The 23827-nt window shown below is 47.9% G+C and overlaps 1 protein-coding gene across 4 annotated transcripts in view; it reads right to left on the reverse strand.

Annotated features, from left to right (window-relative positions):
- Nucleotides 1-23827, reverse strand: part of TCF7L1 (transcription factor 7 like 1) — a 158749-nt gene that overhangs the window by 13421 nt on the left and 121501 nt on the right. For all 4 annotated transcript variants that reach the window (XM_086700717.1, XM_086700716.1, XM_086700715.1 and 1 more), the window contains one exon: nt 7333-7416. In XM_086700717.1, the coding sequence (XP_086556843.1) occupies nt 7333-7416 (84 nt within the window). The remainder of the gene's footprint in view (nt 1-7332; nt 7417-23827) is intronic.

Raw genomic sequence — 23827 nt, forward strand, 5'->3', positions numbered from 1 at the left:
TTATCAAAACTCTCCTTCTCTGCCCTTGTGTTTGCTGGCATTGAAAATGGCAAAAGAGGGGCGCCTGGGTGGCTCAGTCGGTTAAGAATTCAACTCTTGATTTCGGCTCAGGTCATATCATGATTTGTGAGTTCGAGCCCCACATTGGGCTCTGCACTGACAGTGCGGAGCCTGCTTGGGATTCTCTCTCCCCACTCTCTTCAGGTGAACTCTTCTGATCTATAAATTCAAGTGTTTGTTTCTAAAGCCCGGCTTCACCTCTCTCACTGCCTTTTGTCGTTTTCATTGGCTCGGTCTCTTTTGCAGGGACACATCTGTTGACTGTTTTCGTAGCTTCTGTCCTCTACACCTTGTCATCTTTTCCAGAGTGTTTTCGGTGCACAGACTGGACTTGTCACAATGACTGCTCTGCTGCTCTATAGTAAGATTCATGAGCTGGGAGACAGAGTAAGAATCTCCCAAAGCTAACTTCTCCATAGCAGAAACTAGTAAAGGGATGGAGGCAGGTAATCCCCAATGACTGCCCAAACTAGAGGGTGAAAGTCTGATGAAAAACAGGACACGCACACGGCTGCAAAGCGTCTCCCTACAGAGAGTACTTATTAGTTACAAACGGAGAAAGAGCCACTTCACAGTGGAAACACACGGCAGACACCAACTTAACCGAATGATTAAAGCTGACATCTCCACTATGGGGACAGATGGACACCGGGAGCCTGCCCCCCCAATGTGAGGCACTGAGGAGGACACAACATCAGTGCAGTAGTGTTCTTGCTGAAGACACATGACTGGAGCCTAACCAGGAGAAAACAGACAAACCCTAGAGGGAGGACATTCTACAATAGCTGCTCAGTACTTCTCAAAAAACATCAAGGTCAGGAAAGACAAAGGCTGAGGGACCCTGCTAGATAAAAGGAGACAAGGGACATGGCAGGTAAATGCCACGTATGATCCTGGATTGGACTCTGGCCAGGGAAAAGCACATGGTTGTAATGGATACCATTGGGACATTTGCCAAAGTTTGAATATATACCATGGGTTAGAGAGTAATGTGAAATGTTCACTTCTTGATTTTGATAACTGTACTGCAGTCATTGTAAGGCAATATCTTTGTTCTTAGGAGATACATCCCAAGTATCCAGGGATAAAGGGGCATAGTGTCTCCAACTTACTCTCAAATTGTTAAAAAAATCTGTACATATATGTACATGTGTATATATGCATGTACACACACACACACACACACACACACACACACACACACAAAGAGAGAGGGACAAAGCATGGGACAAAAATTTCTGAATCTGGATAAATGTATATGGGAGTTCCTACGGTGCCTAGGTGGTTCAGTAGGTTAAGTGTCCAACTCCTGATTTCGGCTCAGGTCATGATCTTGTGGTTTGTGAGTTTGGGCCCCACAGTGGGCTCTGTACTGACAGCTCAGAGCCTGCTTGGGATTCTCTCTCCCTCTCTCTTTGCCCCTCCCCTGCTTGCTCGCTCTCAAAATTAAAAAAAAAAAAATATGGGAGTCCTTGTATTATTCTTGTAATATTTCTGAAAGTTTAAAATTATACCCAAATAAAGAATTAATACTGCACAATAAGAATTGAAATCAGTATTGGAGGCAAACCAAAGCAGCAACAAGCTATGTGGTGAGCTTTGAAGTATTTTGGGTCCACAGCAGGTATACCAGTAAGAATATGGAGAAACTATGCACAATTTAAAAAGGAAAACCTAGGGGTGCCTGGGTGGTTCAGTTGGTTGAGCGACCGACTTCGGCTCAGGTCACGATCTCACACTCTGTGAGTTTGAGCCCCACATCGGGCTCTGTGCTGACAGCTCGGAGCCTGGAGCCTGCTTCAGATTCTGTGTCTCCCCCTCTCTCTGCTCCTCTCCTGCTCATGCTCTGTCACTCTCTGTCTCAAAAATAAATAAAAACATTAAAAAAAATTTTTTAAAGGGAAACCTCAATAATTTTTTTTGTTTATTCATTTTTGAGAGAGAGCACACGGGTGCAAGCGTGCAAGTGGGGGAGGGGCAGAGAGAGAGAGAGAGAGAGAGAGAGAGAGAGAGAGAGAGAGGAAGAGAAAGAATCCCAAGCAGGCTCCATAGTGTCAGTGCAGAACCCGATGTGAGACTTGATCTCATTAACTGTGAGATCATAACCTGAATAGAAATCAAGAGTCGGATGCTTAACGGACTGACCCAGCCAGGTGCCCCCTCGATAAATGTTTTAAATTGAGAACTGGCATGTTAAGCAAAGTCAGACTTCTCAGCTCGAAGGCGAAGCAGCGAGGCGGCTGTTCTTCAGAGGAGGGCTTCCAGGCACTGGCTTGACAATCCGACAGTTGCTTCTGAGAGCGGCCCAATATTTAATGGCAGAATGGGGAGCTTACTATTTAAAGGAAACATTTTGGTCATCTTCTAGAAAGCAAGTTACAGGTGCACGCACACACACACACACACACACACACACACACACACACACACACAAACACAGAAGAGAACGAAATGCTGTATAACAAAACATGTGTGGGTTGTGGGATTATGGGGCTCTTTCTGTGCACTTTGCATCTTCCCAAGTGTTTTACACAACACGGGCATTACGTTTATGGGTTCAAAAACAGATTCAGTTAAAAAAAAAAAAAAGTCCTGTAGGAGAAGAGGGAATGGAGCAAGAAGGAGAGAGGGCTTTAGAAGGGGTATCAACCTTTCCCCCATCATTTATTCTTCCATTCATTCACAAATGTTCTACAAGTACCTACTCTGTGTTAGGTGTTAACAATAAGCGCTGGGTGAATGAACGTGACCAAAGCAGGTGGGATTCCTATCTTCGAGTTGGTTATGTTCTGGAAGTGCATATATTTGTTTTGTGTGGCTGGGCACAGTGCTCCAGGGAGAGAAGAGGGAAAAGACGGGGGCCAGGCACATGGGGCCATGGTAACGGTCTGGGTAACAGTCTACGTGCAAGGAGATTACAGTGATCAGATATTACAAATCGTTACATAGAAAATATCACAGCTATTCGGTTTTTAGAGCTTGTTTTTAAGGCATAAAACCCAAGCAGTAATAACACTTAACTCCATCCCCACCCTGGCTCAGTTATGGCTTGTTTATACACATTTCCTTGACAGGCAGCTTTGACACGACTCACTAAATCTCTGCCAAGTACGCAGGCAGTTTCCTTCACTTGCCCTTCTCCCGGGGCCAACCTCATCTTAAAATATTCTGCTCGTGATTCTAAATGCAACTTCATAAGCAAGCGTCTTCAACTTTCTAATAAAAACACCAGTGTCCAAACCTCCACAACTACTTCCGGGAACCTCCAAGTTCTGCTTACGCCTCCAGCCTAGAGAAGCCGGCACCTAGCAAACTGGGGTTGTCTCTAGCTCCTTCCCTTTGGCCTCTGATTTGTGATTAGGGCAAGGATTCTCCATTCTGGCTGCCCCTAAGAACCTCCTGGGTGAACTTAAAAAACGAAGATACCAACACCGCCTCAGACCAATTAAATCATATCCTTGGGAGAGTAATTGTGAGATTCTATAAGCTCATTATCTCTCTTACCCTCGTGATCCGTCCACTTGAACTGGCACCTACCGCGGGCCCTCATCACCTTTTCATCTGCTAATTAAGCAGTATTTTAATTGCTCTTTCCTTGTCTTAATAACAGCAACGGTAAGTGGGGATGGCACCCGCAGTGAGCTGACAGTTACTGAGGGCTTACTTCGTGTCAGGCGCAATTCTAAAATCATTACAACGCACTGGTTCGTTTGCACACGACTCTTGAGATCGAGCCCTCTTCTATTCCATTTTGTAGACGAGGAAACCAAAGCAATGAGAAATGAGGAAATGTGGCTAAAGCTGTACCGATAGGAAGAGGAGGAGCTGGGATTCACACCCACGGTGTTATACATTCTCTGGCACATAGATGGTCCCCCCCAGGTGTGTCAGGCTTTGCTCCCACACATACATGTATCTCAGAAGTTGGAATGAGACGCTCCAACCCGAAAATTGAGAAGGGGGGGGGTCTTCTCCCAAACTGTAGGATTTCAAGTTAATGTTAAGGTTTTTGCCCATAAATTTTCCTTCCTTGAGCTTTTGAGGCTCGTTTATGCCTTTTTAAAATTTTTATTTTTTTATTAAAAAAATTTTTTTTTTAACATTTATTTATTTTTGAGACAGAGAGAGACAGAGCATGAACAGGGGAGGGTCAGAGAGAGGGAGACACAGAATCTGAAACAGGCTCCAGGCTCTGAGCTGTCAGCACAGAGCCCGATGCGGGGCTCGAACTCACGGACCGCGAGATCATGACCTGAGCTGAAGTCGGCCGCTTAACCAACTGAGCCACCCAGGTGCCCCAATTTTTTTTTTATTCTTAAGTCATCTCTGCACTTAATATGGGGCTTCAACTTACAACACTGAGATTAAGATGCTCCACTGACTGAGCCAGTCAGGCTCCCTTCTGCTTTTTTTCTTTTTTTTTAAACTTGAGACGGGGGTGGGAGGGGCAGAGAGAGAGAGAGAGAGAGAGAGAGAGAGAGAGAGAGTATCTTAAGCAGGTTCCATGCTCAGTGCTGAGCCCATGACTCTGGGATCATGAGCTGAATTTAAGAGTTGGACACTCAACCAACTGAGCCAGTCAGGCTCCCCTCTGCTTTTTTTTTTTTTTTTAACTTGAGCGGAGGTTGTGCTGGAGGGACAAAGAGAGAGAAAGAGAGAGGGAGAGAGGGAGAGAGAGAGAGAGAGAGAGAGAGAGAGAGAGAGAGAGAATCTTAAGCAGGCTCCATGCTGAGGGCAGAGCCCAATGCAGGGCTCAAGCCCATGACCCGGAGATCGTGACCTGAGCTGAATTCAAGAGTCGGACACTCAACCCACAGAGCCACCCAGGTGCCCCTGCTTTACTATAGCAGAATATACAGTGCGATAGTACACAACCTACTAGAAAATTAGCCGTTTTGTCACCTACGGTGTAACGTAGCCACTGTTCATGCTTCTCCACGCTGACAAATTAGGGGCCCCTGTTCGACCGCCAAGCTGGATTAGTTTTTGCAGAGCACTATCTGCAGGGGATGGGCGTCTGCCTGGCTGGTGGAGCCATGGGCACAGAACCTTGCTGAGAGGTTAGCGATTTCATGTATCTTTAGGTCACTCACATGGAGGTAATAAGTGAGAATGGGGACCTTGACTTATTTGAGGAAAATAGTCCAGAAAGAGAATGCAGGTGTAGAGAGGGCCTGGAACTGTTAGCGTGTGTGCATACAGGCCTCTGGAGTCACGAAAGCCCGAGTCCAGGAAGCAGAGCGTTGCAAACACTGTCCGATGCCACCTGCGTTGAGGAAAAGCAGGGGAAACGCTTGGACTGAGGCATGCGACGCAGTCGCTGAGCCGGGCCGAGCCCGGCCGCGGTGGGTTGGCAGAACGAACGATGCAGAGGCAGAGGTGGAAGTCCTGCTCTTGTGGGAGAAGCCAGTGGTGGACACCACATGGGAAATCAGATAAAGCTCGCAGCAGGAGGAGGTCTGGACACATTTCATTTTATTTTCCAGAGACAGATTGCTCTGCGCAGCAGGAAGGATGGGAAGCTCAATGAGTCCCCATGCTAGTTTTAAAGGGAACTCACTTCCTCTAAAGTAGATAGAGGGGCGCCTGGGTGGCTCAGTCTGTTGGGCATCCAACTCTTGATTTCAGCTCAAGTCATGACCTCACGGTTCGGGTGTTCGAACCTCACGTTGGGCTCTGTGCTGACAACATGGAGCTTGCTTGGGATCTTCTCTCTCCCTCTCTCTCTGCCCCTCCCCTGCTCTCTCTCTCTCTCAAAACAAACAAACAAACAAACAAATAAAAACTTACTAAAAAAGTAGGGGAGATTTTAGACAATATGCAGAGAGAATATGTGGAGGGAAGAGAGGAGAGAGGGCCCTGCCATCTCGGGGTCCACTGCAGTGGTCTGGGGGATGCCACAGGATAGGTGGGGGGGTGAGCAAAGATTTGAAACAGTTGAAGAGAGACAGCTGTGCCTGGAGGGGACAACAAGCCAGGTCTGTGGCAGGGTAGATGTGGGAAGTCGTGTCCTCCACTGGGACCGACCACTAGAGGGCATCGGGACCTCGCGCTACGCCATCCCACACAGGACTCTGGGGGACCAGAGACGCGACCCCGGCCTGTTCCTAGGGCGGCCTGAACCAGATGGCTGGCTGCTCACCGTTCCCTACACAGTCACTGGTCTCTCCTAGAGATGGCGGAAACCAGCTCTCCCCACTTGTCTCCCCAGTGGATGGCAGCGACAGTCATCTGACAACTACACAGGACACTGCTTTATAAACTTCCAAGGGCTCTGTCACTGTAAACTGCTCTCACATGTACTGGAAATCATACAGGCTCGCTGAGCCCGAATTATCTTCTCTGTATATCTAGACTCTCAGCTTTTAAATGAAAAAGGACTGTCAGGGTATCTTAAGATGTCCTGAATGAGATGAAATAATATGTCTGGGATTTATTTTAAAGCAACCCAGTGTAGTAGGAGGAGGTGTGTGGGTGAAAGGGAACAGGTGAAATTTTCCATAATAATGTTTCTAAAAACACTATGTTTCCCAGGTCTCCTTGTCTATAAAATGCATAGGTCATGCCAGTGGGGTTCCTTCTAGCTGTACCCTCTAGGACTCAGAGGCTCACTGTACAATGCATAACACCAGTTAGCTTGAGGGGTGTGTGGGTCTTAAGGCTAGGGAGGCCCCAAGCTCCTAAGAAAAGTCCTGGAATGCAATGTCCCAGGACCATCTCTTGTCTATTTCAGTCCACCGCAAGCCCTGAGGAGGCGAGACCTGCTTGGACCTCATTGCTCCCACCTCCCAGGACCATCCAGATCTTCCTTTGGGACCTGAGTTGTCACAGGGCTTGGCACAAAGGTCTCAGCTGCCCCACTGGGGTTTTCGTTTGCACAGAGCCTCTTCAACTGTTGCTGCCAGCAACAATGAGAAGTGGCAGCAATGTAGAACGAGCTCCAAAAGAGAGAAGGAACACCGCTGCCCAGGTGGAGGGGGCAGAGGGGTTCTTAGGGAAGCGGCAAGGACCAGGGAACCAGCCAGGGTTGGTGCCGGCATTTCTAATCATACGACATCACAGCTGGTATGTGCGTGTGTGTTGAGGTGGAAGGGGTGGAAAAGCGTACAGGTAACACGGCCACACCCCAACTGCTCAGCTCTTCTCCTGAGACACACACTTGGGGCAACACCGCCAGACCCCATCAGCTTCGGGATGGTCTATGGGATGCAACAACATGGGGTGAGGGGAGCGAGAAGATCCCTTTGGCACTTGAAGGGGAAACAGACTTACCAAGTGTGCCGGGGATGGTGACCTGGTGTCCTTGACTGTGGCACTGGATGGGACATCGAGGAGGGGCCATTTCATCTGTAGGTACTGCACAGGGGATAGAAAACACAAGGCATCTGGTGAGATGAGGCCTCGCGAGCACCCCCAAGTGAGCAGAGGAGGAGCTGTGCAGGTAGGCTGCTGCTGGTTCTCCGTGACCGCACGTGCTCCTTCCTTGCTCAGTGTCCAGATGATTATCTCAGGGGAGAGCACACACTCAGAATCACCACTACCATCACCTGCCCCCTCTGTCATGTTGTGGGGGACACACAACAGGACAACCAGCCAAAGTGTCCAAAGAACCTATATCGCTGAGGGTCAAGCTCTCCCTGCTCTAGTCATGGGACAAGCAGGGCACATCTAGGGACCAAGGGCTCCCACATGGTGATCCTGCCCCATTCATTCCCATCACACACAATACTCCCTAAGAAATAGCCTCCAGAAGTATTTGGTGAAGGAATGAATAAAAACCATCTGCCCGACACTCGCAGGGTCATGGGTAATATCTGTCCGTACTCAACGATGCTGATTTAACTTCTAGCTACAGTGTTTCTCAGCCTTGAAAAGATTATCCAGTACCTTACCCTGTATTATTGCAGAAAATCCAAACCAAACAGCAAACCCTCAACATACACATGCACATACTTTCTTTAAACAAAAAGCTTCTTCTTGGGGCACCTGGGTAGCTCTGTCATTTGAGCAACGAACTTGATTTCGGCTCAGGTCATGATCTCAGGGTCAAGGGATTGAGACCTTGCACTGGGCTCTGAGCTGAGCATGAAGCCTGCTAGAGACTTTCTCTCTCTCTCCCTCTTTCTGCCCCTATCCCCTGCTCACGCGCTCTCTCTCCCTAAGATAAAAAATAAAATAATTTAAAAAAGCCTCTCCTCAACCCTGGCATGGCAGTCTTTGGCAAGGGCTGGAAAGGAATGAGTGGAGAGGCTAAGAGGGGCACTGGGTGAGCCCGCCTGGGGTCTGGAGTCAAACGCTCATGGGTTCAGGGTCTCACTCTGCCAGTGTAGGCTGTGCAACTCTGGACAAGCATCTTAACAACTCTGAGTCTCGGCTTCTGCATCTGTAAGGCAAGGCTACTCTCAATAACTTTATAGGTTGTTAGAAGGATTAGGGACAATGTCAAGTATTGAACACAATGCTTCGCACGTGGGAGACATTTGATAAATGGCAGCTAGTATTTTCGTAAGCAAACCATTAGTCTTTGCCAAGGGCAAAGCATACATGTTGTCTTAGTGTCAACACTGACATGGTGTTTCTGGGCAGCAGACCAGCTATGCAGACTCTTTGCAAAATTCTTGAGGTTACTTTGGAAATTACACCTCCAATAGGAAATGATGGCTCCAGGAAGAGTTTCATAGACAGAAATAAGTTTCTGAGTTATCCCTTGCTCTGGTCACTCAATTTCAGGGAAAAAGAAATCGTGAGTTGGCCTTGAGCTATGTGCACAGGATCAGAAAACTAGGATGGGCCGTGCCCCTTTGCTTTCCATCAAAGAGTCCACAAATATGGACTGAGTGGGCAGGGTCTGGGCTTTCAAAACAATGTCCACAGGCAAGGATAATGGCCCTAGGACACATCTACAAAGGGCCAGTGAGTAGCACAGACAGCAGGTGGGATGGACCAATCAGGCCTGGCTGTGGGAGGCTTGGGGGGTGGGAACAAAAGGGGGTTGTGGGGGTGCTATAAATGAGGGCAGTCTTCACTCTGGGCCCTCTGTTGTCTGCCCCTCCATCCATGAGGCCACACCGAGTATCATCCCTGTCCCTTCATTCTGCTGATTCGTCCCACCCCCACCTGTCTTCTTCCTTACCCAGAGCCTACGCTTTGTAGATAAACTAACTGGGATTTCAATGCCTTTGGCAAATTAAAAACACTGGACAAATACTGGAATCATGAGTTAAAACTCATTTCCTGGGGTGCCTGGGTGGCTCAGTAGGTTAGGCACCCAAATCTTGATTTTGGCTCAGGTCATGATCTCAGATTGTGAGTGTGAGCCCCGAGTCGGGCTCCACACCGACAGCTCAGAGCCTGCTTGGGATTCTCTCTCTCTGCTCCTCCCCTGTTTGCTCGCGTGTGCACATGCACTCTCATGCAGGCTCTCAAAAATAAATACATAAACATTAAAAAAAAAAAGCCCTCATTTCCTCAGTGAATAACATCTGTGCCATACTGGCAGTTTCCAAAGCATTTCCACACACATAAACCAGTTTCCTCTTCACAACAACCCTGCTATTGCAAGTAGGGGTGACTGTCCCAAATTTTTCAGATGAGCTAATGGAGGTAAACAGGGTGAGTGACTAGCCCAAATTTATGATGGGAACTGAAGTTGAAGTCTCTTGGCTTCAACTCCATGCTGTTCACTGCGACAGCAGTCATCACATCACCTTCTCGAACCCCACCCCCCCAGCCTTTTCTTTGCTCCCATGGGTTTTTCTCCTTCCCTTTCTGTCTCGCCCAGGGCTGGCAACCTCAGAGCTGAATGAATATATACACACCAATGTTCTCCTGTAGGGACGCTTGAGGTGACCCAAGCTTACACCGTTCATCACACTGTTTCTCTAGAAGCAACAACCTGAGCATTTATCCGTTTTTCTTGAAGTTGAACTACAATCACAACTATCACGTGCGAAAAGAAGTACCCCAAATCCACCCCAATATGAAACATAGTAGAAGGGGCTCCTGAGACCCACCAACTCTACCAGCATCTGGTTTCCCTAATTGACGTCATAAAGACACACGCTGAACACTCCTCATTCTTGCTGGCCAGGGATGTTCTTAGATCAAATAGGAATCCATCTGAATCCTAGTTTGGGAAAGAACATTATTAGTGGACCTTTTGAGTTGTTAGGCAGAGCAGGCTTCTAGGAGTCTAGTTCAGGGCTTCTCAACCATGGCACTAGTGACATTTTGGGATATTGTGGGGGCTGTCCTGTGCACTGCAGGATATTTAGCGGCATCCCTGGCCTCTGCCCACCAAAAGCCAGTAGCGCCCACTCTCCTGCCCATTTGTGACAACCAAAAAGGTCTCCAGACTTTGCCAAATGTCTCTGGGAGTGGGAAAACCGTCCCCCAATGGGAACCACTGCTCTACTATGAGCTCCATGAGGGTCTGCCTTCAGGCCGGGGCTATCAAGGTACAGATATACATATGGACACACACACACACACACACACACACACACACACACACTCAGAGAAAGTGCTTTTAGTAATAGCTACTGTGTTTGGTTGTCCATCACATGCTTGGTGTCTTACCTACCCACTGCCTGGACTTCCAGGGGGAGGAAGAGACCACACTGTCCTCGTATCTCTGTAGGGTTCCCTCTCACTCAATGACTTTAACAGAGACCTGGAAGCTTAGAAGTGTGTAAAAATCTTTAGCCTTGTCCACGACCGAAGCCCGGCCCCATAGAGATCTGTCAGACAGGTGGGGAGAGTGGTTTTGGCAGTGGTGGACATCTGGCCCAGGACCTTTCCCGCTCCAGGAAATCTGGGGGGTGGGGGGCGGGGGTGGTGTGGGTGTGCATGTGTACAAGGAAGGATTCATTCGATAAAGAAATAGAGGATAGTCCCTTCCCCCTTTCTACTTTTCTGCCTTTTTAAGATTTTGAAACACGTGATGCGGGGTGGTGGGGAAAGACCTATAAAAAGACGCAGGGGCCCACTGCAGCTTCGCCATCAAACTCCCCTGGATCGCAATTCTGAAGAAAGGAGCATTCGAAAGGGACAGCTGAGCTTCCCAGAACCACAGATCAGGGCAGCAGGGACCTGCGGCAGCACCTCTGTAAGCCTCTCCCACCTCAGCACCAGATCTGTGGAGGTAGCCGGGCAGTTCTGAATTCCTGGGTCAGGCGTACCCCAATGTTTAGGGGCAACAAAACTCTCTTTGGCTGCAATTCTCATCTGAAGTCAGCCCACAATCAGTTATCTGGGGAGTAAGAGAGATGTGGCTGAGCTTAGATTCTTTGTATGGTAATGGCACGTGGGCAAATTAAAAATGCTAGGTTTCTCCAAGCCTAGTCTAGGTTTTCCATCCAACTGACCACAACCGGCTCCTGACCAGTGTTATCATGCACAGGCTGTAGCGCAGTGAGGATGGGCCGGCGGGCTGCCTCCCTGCCCGGGATGCTCTTTGGAATGTAGACCATGGAAGCTGTGTGGCACCAGTGCAACTGACTGCCAAGTGATAGCAACGGCCACCACACATGGGATGCTGACTAGGAGGTAAGTATTCTCTTCTGATACTCAGAAAGAGAAAACTAGACTCAAATGGTGAGTACTACCACTCTCGATTTACTCATGCTGCTTAATATGCTACCGTATGTTGTGACTCTCTGAGACAGGACAGATAGGCAGTTTCCTGATCTGACTGAATTTGGGAAACTCTTTCTGGGGATTGGGGTTCCATAGAACACACTTGGGGAACTTATGGTTCACAGTTAGGTAGACTGAGGCTGTGGTTTAGAACCTGTCTGACTCAGTTGTGAGATGTATACATAGTGATAGATTTTCTTACACGAAAGCATCCTTGCATGCCGCAGGTAAACCCTATTTGGTCACGGTGGCTTGTTCGTTCTTGTACTGTATTGTGGAATGCAAACTATGAGTCTCTTAAGATTTTGACTTCAACATTCCTAAGGGAGAGTGAACAAAAAGTTTTTTTTGTGGTATTTTTCTCAAGGGCTGCTATCAGTGTTATTTTGGCTTTACTCTTTATAAAGGGGGCTGTACCTCTTTTTCTTTATGCTCTGGGTCCCTTTCTGCTTCTGGGGCCCCTCTTTAGTGCCCTTAGTGCCCTCCTTGCCGTGAATACTTGGCCAGGTGGGCTATTTCCATTCGACTTGGCCCCAGGGAAGGGTCCCTCTGAAGGGCGCTCTCACCAAAGAGCCAGAACCTCCTTTCCTGCAGGGAGGCAGAGAATCGGTCCTACAGGATCCCTGCTTAGCTTGAAGACTGTGCAGCAGATTAATTGCAGCTGTGCCCTGGAATTTCCCCAACATACAAATCTTCATGATGTAAAACAGCTGGGAGGAAATCCCAGCATGCCCCGTACGGAGGCAGAACTGCCAATGAGCTATGGAGATTAACCCTCCACCTCCCAGAAGGTAGGGACCCCCCCCTCCCCCTCCCCCCGCCCAGCCATATCTGCCCCTGTTCCAAGCTTGCTTTGGCGTGGACAGGACTCTACAGGACTCTGGGTACCACCCACAGTCTTCCCATTCACAGGTTCTCACAGAAAACCCTTTAGGCAGGGCCCAGGCAAGAGAGGAAGCAAAGCTTCATGTTACAGAAGCCAAGAGCAGAGCTCGCCGAAGTGCACTACAGTTGGAAGCGAGGAAAGAAGTCCTCTCCAAAAGTTTCCCAGGTGAGAACACGCCATTCCACAGAATTTCGTCCACTTCTTGAGCTCTTCCCCCTGGCTTTACCGTCTCACAGGTTTTACCCTTCAGTAGCAGAAGCTTGCCAGTGGAGATGACCAATCTTTCCTGCATCTCTGGTCCCCAGTGATAAACAGACACTCTGGGACCCCAAAGCCAGGGCCCCTGGAACAGAGAAGAGGGCTTTCTTCCCCAGACCGCCCTCTTAGCAAACTGCATGGTGTAGCCACCCAGCAAAACAGGCCAGAAACCCAACCCCACAGGCTGTCCACCACAGAGTGACAAGGACATTGGGCAAAATGCAATTTTTTTTTTTTTTTAACATGAAGAATCGTATTCTAAAAACATGTGAACCAGTGATCAGTTTCTCTTTACTCTCCATTCTGCCACAATTGGGGATGGGGATAGAATCAGGACCACTGCAGTGGCTTCCCGAATTCAACGCTAGTTTATCTTCTAAAAACTAAGTCATCGGGGTGCACCTGGCTGTCTCAGGCAGTAGAGCACGTGACCCTTAACCTCAGGGTTGTGAGATCGAGACCCACATCGGGTGTGGAGCCTACTTAAAACAACAACAACAACAAAAACACCTAACTCATCAGATATCTTCCTTGCTTAAAAAAATCCTTTCCTAGTTGGTTGCTGGGCCCCCCAAAGTCCTCAGCAATCCGGTGCCAACCTATCTTTCCAGCCTTCATCCCTCAGGGCTCCCCTGCTCCTCCATCACCCACCGACGCCAACTGCACTCAAGTTCCTACAATATTCTGTGCCATTTGATCAGCTGCTCCGCAGCCTGGAGTATCCTTTACCAGCAGGAATCTCTAACCTCTTCTTCAAAACCCTGTCCCAAGGTCACCTTCCCAGACAAGCCTTCTGCAGCTCCCCACAGGAGCCAGGCACTCTCACCTCTGTGCCAGCTTGGCGTTCCCATGGCACTCGTCATGCTGTGTGGCTGTTATCCACTTGCAAATTCTGTCTGTCTCTTGGACTGTTAGCTCCTCAAGGGTCACATCCACATCCCCAGTTCCTCGCCCAGAAGCCAGCATTCATGCTTCCAGACCCTGTCTCGCTTTGAGCTTAAGCGTTTACCAAACTCCTAAGCCCTAGTTTCCACATCTGTAACACTGGGTTGTCCAGCCTCTTCCTGAATCCTTTGGAGATGTGGAACGCATTTAACGGAGTTTCTTTTCACTCTTGAGTGATTGGTTCTTACGTTAATTGGCCTACTATTGCCAAGAATCTGTAAATGCAGCTTGGAGGCTCTGATACCCAACCCTGCCAGTTCCTGGAGGCCTGTTTAAGATCCTCTGTCTTCTGTCAGAATGGACATAAGTTGATCTCAATTTGAAAGTCTACCAACATTGAGCAATGGGCTCATTAGTGGGGAGACAGAACCGCTCTCCCAACTAAGAACAAATGTTTCATTTCAGGAAATCACTGAACAAGATAAAATGAAAGTATTTAGGAGAACTGGTTTCCAAACATGATGGATTAGACAAAGTTCCAAGAGCGAAAGTATAAAAAGCAAAGTTTACACTCCTCTCCCTTATTTTCTTTTCTCAAGATGAGTAGTTTCTGCATTTGCTTCGTTCTGTGGATGGCACTAAATCCCAAACACAATCACGATTTTGTTTTACTCATGGGCAGAAGGTGGGGTTCCTTCTTAAGTTTCTGTTAATAGGTGAGCTGTTACAAATAAATCCAAATGTCTTAATACAAGATCCTTTTTTCATGTAATACAACACACATAATTTTCCTTGGAAAAGTTATTTAGAACCGCATTTTTGCAATGTTTTAAACCAATGAAATGACTTTTTTCTTGAGGCACCTGTCACAGCATTTAAGTCAGCAAATATTTTTGGAGCCCCTCCTGTGTACTGGCAGTGGAGGGGGCTCTAAAAATATTTCATGACTGAAGAGTAAACTCAAGAGTGGGTTGGATGGGTTTCAGTTTTCCCATAAACACCTATTCCCTGCCCATACCCTCAAATAATCTCCCTTCTTTCCCGGATGGCCTTAAACCATTCTCTTCCTCTTCCAACTCAGAGAATCTGGCAATTCTGCATACCAGACTTGACCAAAGGTTGGTTTTTAAAAACAGGGGCGCCTGGGTGGCTCATATGGTTGGGTGTCTGACTTTGGCCCAGGTCATGATATCACTGTTTGTGGGTTTGAGCCCCATATTGGGCTCTGTGCTGACAGCTCAGAGCCTGGAGCCTGCTTCTTGGATTCTGTGTTTCCCTCTCTCTCTCTCTCTCTCTGCCCCTGCCCTGCTGGTGCTCAGTCTCTTTCTGTCTCTCAAAAATAAACAAACTTACAAAAATTTCTAAAAAAATAAAAAATGAAAACTGGCTCCCTGCAGAGGCCAATTCCCAGTGTTGGAAGGATATAGCATGGAAAGTAGAGAACAGAGTCCCAGGCTCGTTCTAACCTCTCTGGACTCGATCATTTCACCTTTAAAATGGGAGTATTTTACTGGCCTGAAGGCAGGGACCTGGACCAGATGGCCTCCCATCTGGAAGAAAAAAAATGAAATGTCTGATTAAACCACAGTGGGTTCCTGGGAGTGGAGACTGCGTTGAGGTACTCAATAAATAGACTCAGGAATCCTCGCTGGTCCCCATTTACAAGCTGTGTACCTGAGGAAGCGACCTCACCCTTCAGAACCTCTGGTTTCTCACCGGTGACATGGGAATAATAGCACCTACTATCTGGCAGAATTCTTTTTAATTTAGTGCAGCAGTCACTTGTGAAAGGACTAACCAAAGGGCTGAGCACGTGGAGAGCTCTTAGGAAACAGGTGTTTAGTCCCCAGGACTTAAATTTCCTTTTGTTCAACGGGCCTATTACCTGCATTTTACCCAGGGTCAAGGAAGAGCTAATTAACATAGAGTTGGACCATTCACTCCTCTCATGGCGCTTCACATGAGAGGTCCTGCTCAGTGGTGTGTTAGTAAATGTGTGACGGCCAGCCCTCTAAGCAAAAACAAAAACACAAACACAAACCTAGCTTTGTAGTATTTGCTGGGATCCACCCACAAGTGTAAATATTCCCACCATGGCTGATGTCAAGATACCATGGTGAGTCCCTGATGGCAGGGATGGGAAGAGAAGCTAATGGCTTCCTAGGTAGCAGCAGGCTCTATCACCCACTGCCTGCGGACAGGTGCTGAGGGGCCCTGGCGGACGGGGGCTTCTGGTTCTGCCCACAGACGGCTGGAAGGCTCTCATACATGTGGCCCTCGGCTGAAGTGGGCCCAAGGTCTTGATGCAGAGTCGGACACTTGGCCAGGCAGATCTTTCTGGCAGCTGCATGCTCCTTTTATTTATTTATTTTTTTTATTTTTTAAAAAAAAATTTTTTTTTCAACGTTTATTTATTTTTGGGACAGAGAGAGACAGAGCATGAACGGGGAAGGGGCAGAGAGAGAGGGAGACACAGAATCGGAAACAGGCTCCAGGCTCTGAGCCATCAGCCCAGAGCCTGACGCGGGGCTCGAACCCACGGACAGCGAGATCGTGACCTGGCTGAAGTCGGACGCTTAACCGACTGCGCCACCCAGGCGCCCCTGCATGCTCCTTTTAGAAGGAGCAGGGAACCTCTGCCCCCAGAGCACTGGGCATTCAAAAAAAACAGTCAAAGTGAAACAAACTGCTTTTGGGTCATCATTTCTGAAGCCTAGAGCTATAGGCCTCCTCAGTCTCTGTGGCCTCTCACACTGGCTGTGATCTTGGGGTTTGCTGGGCCCGGGCAGCTTCCGTGCTCAGTGCCTGACAGTGTACCCACACAGAGAAGCTTCTTTGTAGGAACTGACCTTGGACGCCTGGCCCTCCTTTCCCTGCGTCGAACCCTGCCTGACCCCTCCTCCTCTCCCTTCTGCCTCGGGTCTTGTCATGGCCCTGTCTGGTGCATGATGGCAGCACTCCCCTCCCTCCGCGTAAGATCATCTGTCCTGGCCCCCACCGTGGGCTCGGATGCGGCCGAGAGAACCTCTGCCGTGGCACAGCTTTGGGCCCTGTTCTCTGGCCTGCACATACGCACCCCCATCTTGATCATGTAGCAACATGTTAGAGCCGATTCAATTCCGTGTAATGACTCCATGGTATCCACTGTACAGAAAGGCCATACTCTAATACACAGTCCATATTCACAGACATGTAAGTGCCTCCTGGTCTTTTGCTGCAATGAACATCCTCAAACACTCATCATTACGCTCACGTATGAAAACAGCTGCAGGATACGTTTCCAGCTGGGAGGGGAATTGCTAGGTCAAAGGTACGTCCATTTAGGTTTTGAGAAGTATTCTCGAACTTCTCTGTCTACACTGCCACCAGTAACATAGAAGAGAGCTTAGACCCTTGCCTAGTGTCCTCAAACTTAACTGGTCGACACCAAACGGACAAGTGGAAAACAGTAAGTAGCTCCTTATTTCCAATTTGCATTTCTCTTGCTGCAAGTGGGGCTGGGAACTGCCACATGTGTAGGTAGCGATTTGAGGGCTAGACGAGATGTGCGTAGACAAGAGGAAGCAGGCTTATGAGGCGGGGGTACGAGGTGGCGGGGAGGGATGGAATTGGTATGGCATCTGCAGGTATAATGGAAGGCTGGGTGAGCTGTGCAGGAGAGGGGTCTCTGTGGCTTCTCACGAGTTACAAAGCTCTGTGCAACCTTCAGTGCACGTGACCTTCACTCAGGGGGAATAAAGGGCAGATCTGACAGGAGCCGAGGACTCAGCTCATGGGGTGGATGACTGTGGGAGGGGAAGAGGAGAGCCCAGGAAGCTGCTGCTGCTCCAAGCTGGGTGAGCACGGGGGACGGTGCACGGCTGCGCTTTCCCTCCTCCCCTTCCAGTCTGGCTTCTGTTCCAGCAACTCTCCTGTCTCTGTCCCTGCAAGGACACTGAGGACCCGAGAAAGGGAAGTGGCCTAGTACCTACCAAATCCCGTGGGTGTCCTTCAGGCCTCATCATATCTGGAAGCTCTGGGGAAACACGTTTCCTGCACGGAACCGCCCCCCGCCCCGGTCTCCTATGGTTTCAGGCTCCTCGTACCCTCTGGTTGATGTACCAGCATTGCCCTGAATAAATGTCTCGGACAAACTGTTCAGGGAGAAAAGCCAATTAAAGAACCTGTAAGGACAGTCACCACAATGTCACCACTGGGTTTCAGCACTCAGGCAAATTTCCTTTTTTCTTGGTGCTTTTCTTATTCATTAGAAATTTTTACAATGACCGTGTCCTATATCATAACAAGAATAAGCAAAGCTATTAAAATTAATCCCAGATTAATTTTCTTTGTCCAGTCCATGCCTTCAGTTTTTCTAGCGGGAAATCTCAGAATCCGCCTTCACGTCTTTGCTTTCCCCGCCTCCTGTTGGCCAAGAAGTTCCATGGATTCAAGGCCCCTTTCCAGATTCTAGGGATTCAGGTCCTCCTTATTTCACGACAGGGCTGCTGCAGCAGCCTTCTGTCTGCTTCTGATCTCCTGGCTCTGGTTCGATTCTGCTCCAGACTCTATCTAGGAGGCTGCAAGCCGGTCTGAAGGGGGTGGTGGTGCGGGTCACTTTGTCTCACACGGACAAAACATCTGGTGTCTACATCAAAGAACAGGGTGTTGGATGGAGATGAAGGCGCCCCAAATCTTCCTCCATAGTGGCACCACTGCTTCTGTCTCCCTCCCTATCTCTCCCAGTCCACCCATCACTTGTCCCTACAAATATCTTTGTAAAATATAAAAACTAAGCTATTTCAAGATGGCAGGTGGCTTCCGATTCTTACAGAACTGTCTCCTTCCTGATAGAACTGGTCGAGAAGCAATGGCAATTGTACAGAGCACTCCATAAATGTCACATGGGCACCTTCTACACAAGGTGGCTGTTCAGGTGCGTGAGGTGCCATGGGGGAGGTTTTTTTTTTGAGTGCTTAAATAACTAGAATGTAAGTCAGCAAATGACAGGTTCACAGAAGAGAGGGGTTACGGTGAGCAGGATTCTCATGGAAAGACTGGAAGACTTCATCCAGGAGGTGGCACAAGAGCTGGGTCACACAGGCAAGATACACTTCTGTAGTTATTTTACTTCTTAAAGCATTTTTTAAAAAGTTTATTTATTTATTTCTTGAGACAGTGAGAGAGAGAGAGAATTTCAAGCAGGCTCTGAGCTGTCAGCCCAGAGCCCGACGCGGGGCTTAAACTCACGAATCGTGAGATCACGACCTGAACCGAGATCGAGAGTCAGATGCTTAATTGACTGAGCCACCCAGGCGCCCCATACTTCTTAAAGCATTTTATATTAATTACCTCATTTCATCTTAATGACCGTTAGATATGGATAGATAAGGCCAGTATTATCATCTCATTTTATCTATTTATGTTTAATTTTTTTGACGTTTATTCATTTTTGAGAGACAGAGCATGAGTGGGGGAGGGGCAGAGAGAGAGAAGGAGACACAGATTCTGAAGCAGGCTCCAGGCTCTGAGCTGTTAGCATAGAGACCGACGTGGGGCTCGAACCCACAGACCGGGAGATTATGGCCTGAGCTGAAGTCAGATGCTTAACCAGCTGAGCCATCCAGGCGCCCCCATCATCCTCATTTTAAAAGCGGGGGAGACGAGCCTGCTGGAAGCTCCTGGATTTAGGATTTCCCATGGTCATGAACTCATTGATGTCCAGTTGGCACTAGAATACAGAGCTTCGGACTGTTACGGTATGACCCAAAGGTGCAAGAGCATGTTTCTGGTCACCTAGAAGCTTCAGTCTCACCTTGGAATCTTAGGGTATCAAATACAGATCGTGAATGCCGCTGCAACCCCCTCGTGCCCATGGTGGACACTGCTAATAGATCATGGTGTTCTTCCCTGTGTATGTGAAGACCTCAGAATGTTCAACCCAGTACACCAGGCAGCCACTAACAATTGATTCAAGTTCATCTGGGAGGTGCAGTCTATTTATTCTGTCTGATTTAAGCCTGAAGGTCGATGTAGATATCTTGGCTAGTAAGATGGGGGCCGGGGGGTGGGGGAGTGGGGGAAGGCCAGGCCTCAGGAACATTTGTCTCCAGGCCGGCACATTGAGGAACTCAAGTTTCCAGACAGAGGTGGAGGAACCACAAAGAATGTGACTGGATAGCAAAAAGAGTGATGACTTGCATGAAGCCCATTGACCAAAGAGCAGGCCTGGGAATTCTGAAGTTTATGGATTTTCCCCTGTGGGAGGAGAAGCTGGAAAGCATCCCAGGTATTGAGGAGAAAGGAAGCAGGATCTGTGTATAATCAATGGGGCACAGGAAGTGCTTATCGTAGGCCAGTAAAACACACAACACAAAAGAACAGCCAGGCGGCCTGGAGCCGCCTCTCAGCGCACGGAGCTGCAAGGGCCTCTCTCCAGAAGCCTTCTCCAGCACTCCTGCAGCCGGCGGCTGGCCAAAGTCAACAACTCCCGGGCACCAGGAAGTGGGACATGTCTGGGGAGGTCCCTCAATAGGTGTGCAGTTCTGGGAGAGCTCTCTGACCCTACTGGCGAGAGAGGATGCTAAGAATAAGGCCATGCCGGCCATCTCCACACAGGACCATCACTCCTAATAAAGGAGCCTAAAGTATAGATTCCCGCGTCCCATCCTGGTGTGCGCGCGGTAGGTGGACACAAGTGGGTTGGTCACTTATAGGGCATTACAGAACGACTCTGCATTTGTACTGAGGTGAGGGCACCGAAATTAGGATAGGATAGTGGAAGGGCTCTAAGAAATGAACATTTATTATGAGTAGACTGTATATATATACTTTAAACATCTTACCATGGCACCAAACTCACACGTCTCCTCCTCCTCCTCCTCACTTCCCGAGGGTCTGGCACCTCTTTCCCAGTTCCCATTTCAATTCTATTAAATGATATCCATTTTTGTTTTAGTATTTAAACTATTCGTTCTAACAGGCATTAAAATACATACATATTTTATATATAAAAAAGGAAAACCCGTGTCTTGAACACTGTTGCTTTAAATGAAGCTCGATTCTTCATTTTTTTAAAGTTTATATCTTTATTTTGCGACAGAGTGAGCGCGAGCCAGGGAGGGACAGAGAGAGGCAGAGAGAGAATCAGAAGCAGGCTCTGCACTAGTAGTGGGGCTGGATCCCACGAACTGTGAGGTCACTACCTGAGCTGAAATCGGGAGTCCGCTGCTTACCTGCCTGAGCCACTCAGGTGCCCCAATTGAAGCTCCATTTTTAAAAAGTGGGGAAAAAGTGAGTCAACTCAAAGAAAAACATTAGGTAAATAACATAGATGCCATGTGGCGTATGGGCGCCATTCAAGGACACTGTTATAGAATCACGTGTTTAAGGCCATGCGGAGGCTAGCGCAAATTATGGGTGAGGATATCCCCATATCCCTAGGAACCAGAAGAGGTTCTGCACGCAGATCGAAATGTCAACATGTGCCAAGACGCATCACTATCTTCTTCCCAAATGCTTCTCACTCAGACCCACTCAGAGTGCTAGTGCACTCCCAAGTCAAGACCTTAGAAATCTTTCCCTCCTGCCTCTGCCTCACTATTTGCTGGCTAGCCGGTCACTAAGTCCTGTCCATTGGCTGACACAGGATTTTGTCCATTTCAAACACCCCTGCCTTTGCAATGGCTTCCTAACCACTCCCTGCCTTGGTTCAGTCCCTCCTCCCAGTCATTCACATACTCTGCTGCCCCATAGCCAGACTCTTGGATCCTGTGTTACCTCCTCCTAAGCTTCTTGGGCACAGGAACCAGAATTCATTTGTCCCTTGGATCACCATGGCCCGTGGCACAGTACATCATTTGTGAGAGGTGCCTGGTAACTACTGCGGCGTGTTTTAGAGTTAATTAGGGACTCGAGTGTCTCTCCCTCCAAGTGTTGCTTCCCAGCTAGTTCCAGGGGAGAAATATATTCAAAAGCCAAAGACCATCAGTGGCCATGCTCCTGGGGTTGTTGCCAGAGACCCTAATCTTGGTGGCCCAGGGTGAGAGCAGTGGTAGCCACAGCCTTTTGGGAAGACTACGGACAGAGTGAATGGGTCTGTCTGTCCACTGCCAATGGGAATCTACTAGCTAATCAAGATTCCATTTACTTCATACAGTAAGACTGATGAAATCAAGCACTCGCTGATATCAAATCTGCTTCCAACTGTTTTTGTATTTGCCCCTATAGTGTACATGTTGATTATAAAATATAACTTGATACATCTTAGGTCTTCTGTAGTGGGGGCCATGGCAATGGAATTGTGTTGCTCAGTGAAATCATATTGTTTGATATTAGTATCATTTCAGGTAATCAGATAAGTAAGTGCAAGAGCCAAGGACAGCAAACTGTCTGTGTAGAAGAGCAAACAGATTTCTTTAAAGATAATATTTACTGATTAGTTATCTTGTGCCAGGCACTGTACCAAGCTATTTCCATGTGTTATTTCGTTTAACCCTCTCAGCCTCATAGGCTGATGCTATTATTTTCCCTACTTAACCGATGAAGAGATTAAGGTATTGAGAATTTAAGTAACCTGCCCAAGTCCTGTCATCTTGTTAGCACTTTCATTTATACTAGTGTTGGAGGAGAATATAAGTGCAACACTCCTCCAGCCCATCCCGGCATTTGTCAGATAAGGGCACTCAGGCTACTGGCAGAGCTGTGATTAGTTTAGCTTGGGGCTTGTATGGATCAGGTTATTATTATTTTTTAAAGTTTATTTATTTATCTTTGAGAGAGAGAGAGAGAGAGAGAGAGAACGAGAGAGAGAGAGAGAGAGAGAGAGAGAGAGAGAGAGAGACAGCGAGCATGTGTGCGCATGCAGGCAAGCAGGGGAGGGGCAGAGAGAGAGGAGAGAGAGAATCACAAACTGTGAGATCATGACCTGAGCTGAAATCAAGAGTTAGACACTCAACCGACTAAGCCACCCAGGCACACCAGATCAGGTTATTTTTTGCAACCAACATATAAACTACAGGGGAAAATATAAAAATAATTGGAAGGGGATAAAATATTTCTCTTAGTAAATCAACATTATGAATGCCAACCAGCAGAAGTAATACAACACACAACAAAGGAATGATTGTATTAATCAAGATTTCACTATGGAGTGTGGTCACAGTTCCACACTGCCCCCTGGTGGTTCCCATGCAAACACAGGAAGCACGCTAGGCCAATGACTAGGGGGAACAAAGGCTCTGGATTAGGATACATGCCATATTGATCCTGTGATCTTGAGCCCCCACTTCTCTCGGTTTCTCTCCCTCTCTCTCTCTGTCCCTCCCTCACCTGCACCCCGCTCCAAAAAAAAAAAACCAAAAAACAAAACAACAACAACAACAAAACCATGTCATATTGAAAACCACATCAGGGAACGGCCTTAGAAAACCCAGGGGGGTTGGCAGAAACCTAGGGGGATTGACAGAAAAGATCCTCTTGAGATTTTGAGAATTTGAGATTAAGATGTTATGAACTCAGTAATGAGTTAAATACTTTTAGTCCGTCAAATTGGCAGAGGCTTTCCTCCTTTTTAATTACCATGGGCACTTTTCATACCTTGTTGGTGGGAGAGTAAATTAGTAAACCTTTCTTGTGCAATTTGGAGATATGTACCAAGTCTTCCGAAAGTCTACCACCCGCAGGAATGTATCTTAAGGAAATAATTAAGGATGTGAGCAAAATGTAACTGTAAGAAAGTTCGCTGAAGCGTTGTTTATAATAGCCGAAAGATATTAAGTACATTATGCTGCAGTTATGCTATCTGAATTTATGAAGTAGGTGAGTATGTACAGACAAAGAAAGGTGTTTACTATATACTGTTAAGTGAAAGAGCAGTATACAAAACATGTGTTGATTCTACTTTTAAAAAATATGCATCTTTGGGGCACCTGGGTGGCTCAGTCGGTTGGGCGTCCGACTTCGGCTCAGGTCATGATCTCACGGTCGGTGAGTTCGAGCCCTGCGTCGGGCTCTGTGCTGACAGCTCAGAGCCTGGAGCCTGTTTCAGATTCTGTGTCTCCCTCTCTCTCTGACCCTCCCCCATTCACGCTCTGTCTCAATAAATAAACGTTAAAAAATTTT

This window comes from Puma concolor, chromosome A3, assembly GCF_028749965.1.
Source record: "Puma concolor isolate L17-30 chromosome A3, mPumCon1.1.hap2, whole genome shotgun sequence".
Taxonomy (NCBI): Eukaryota; Metazoa; Chordata; class Mammalia; order Carnivora; family Felidae; genus Puma; species Puma concolor.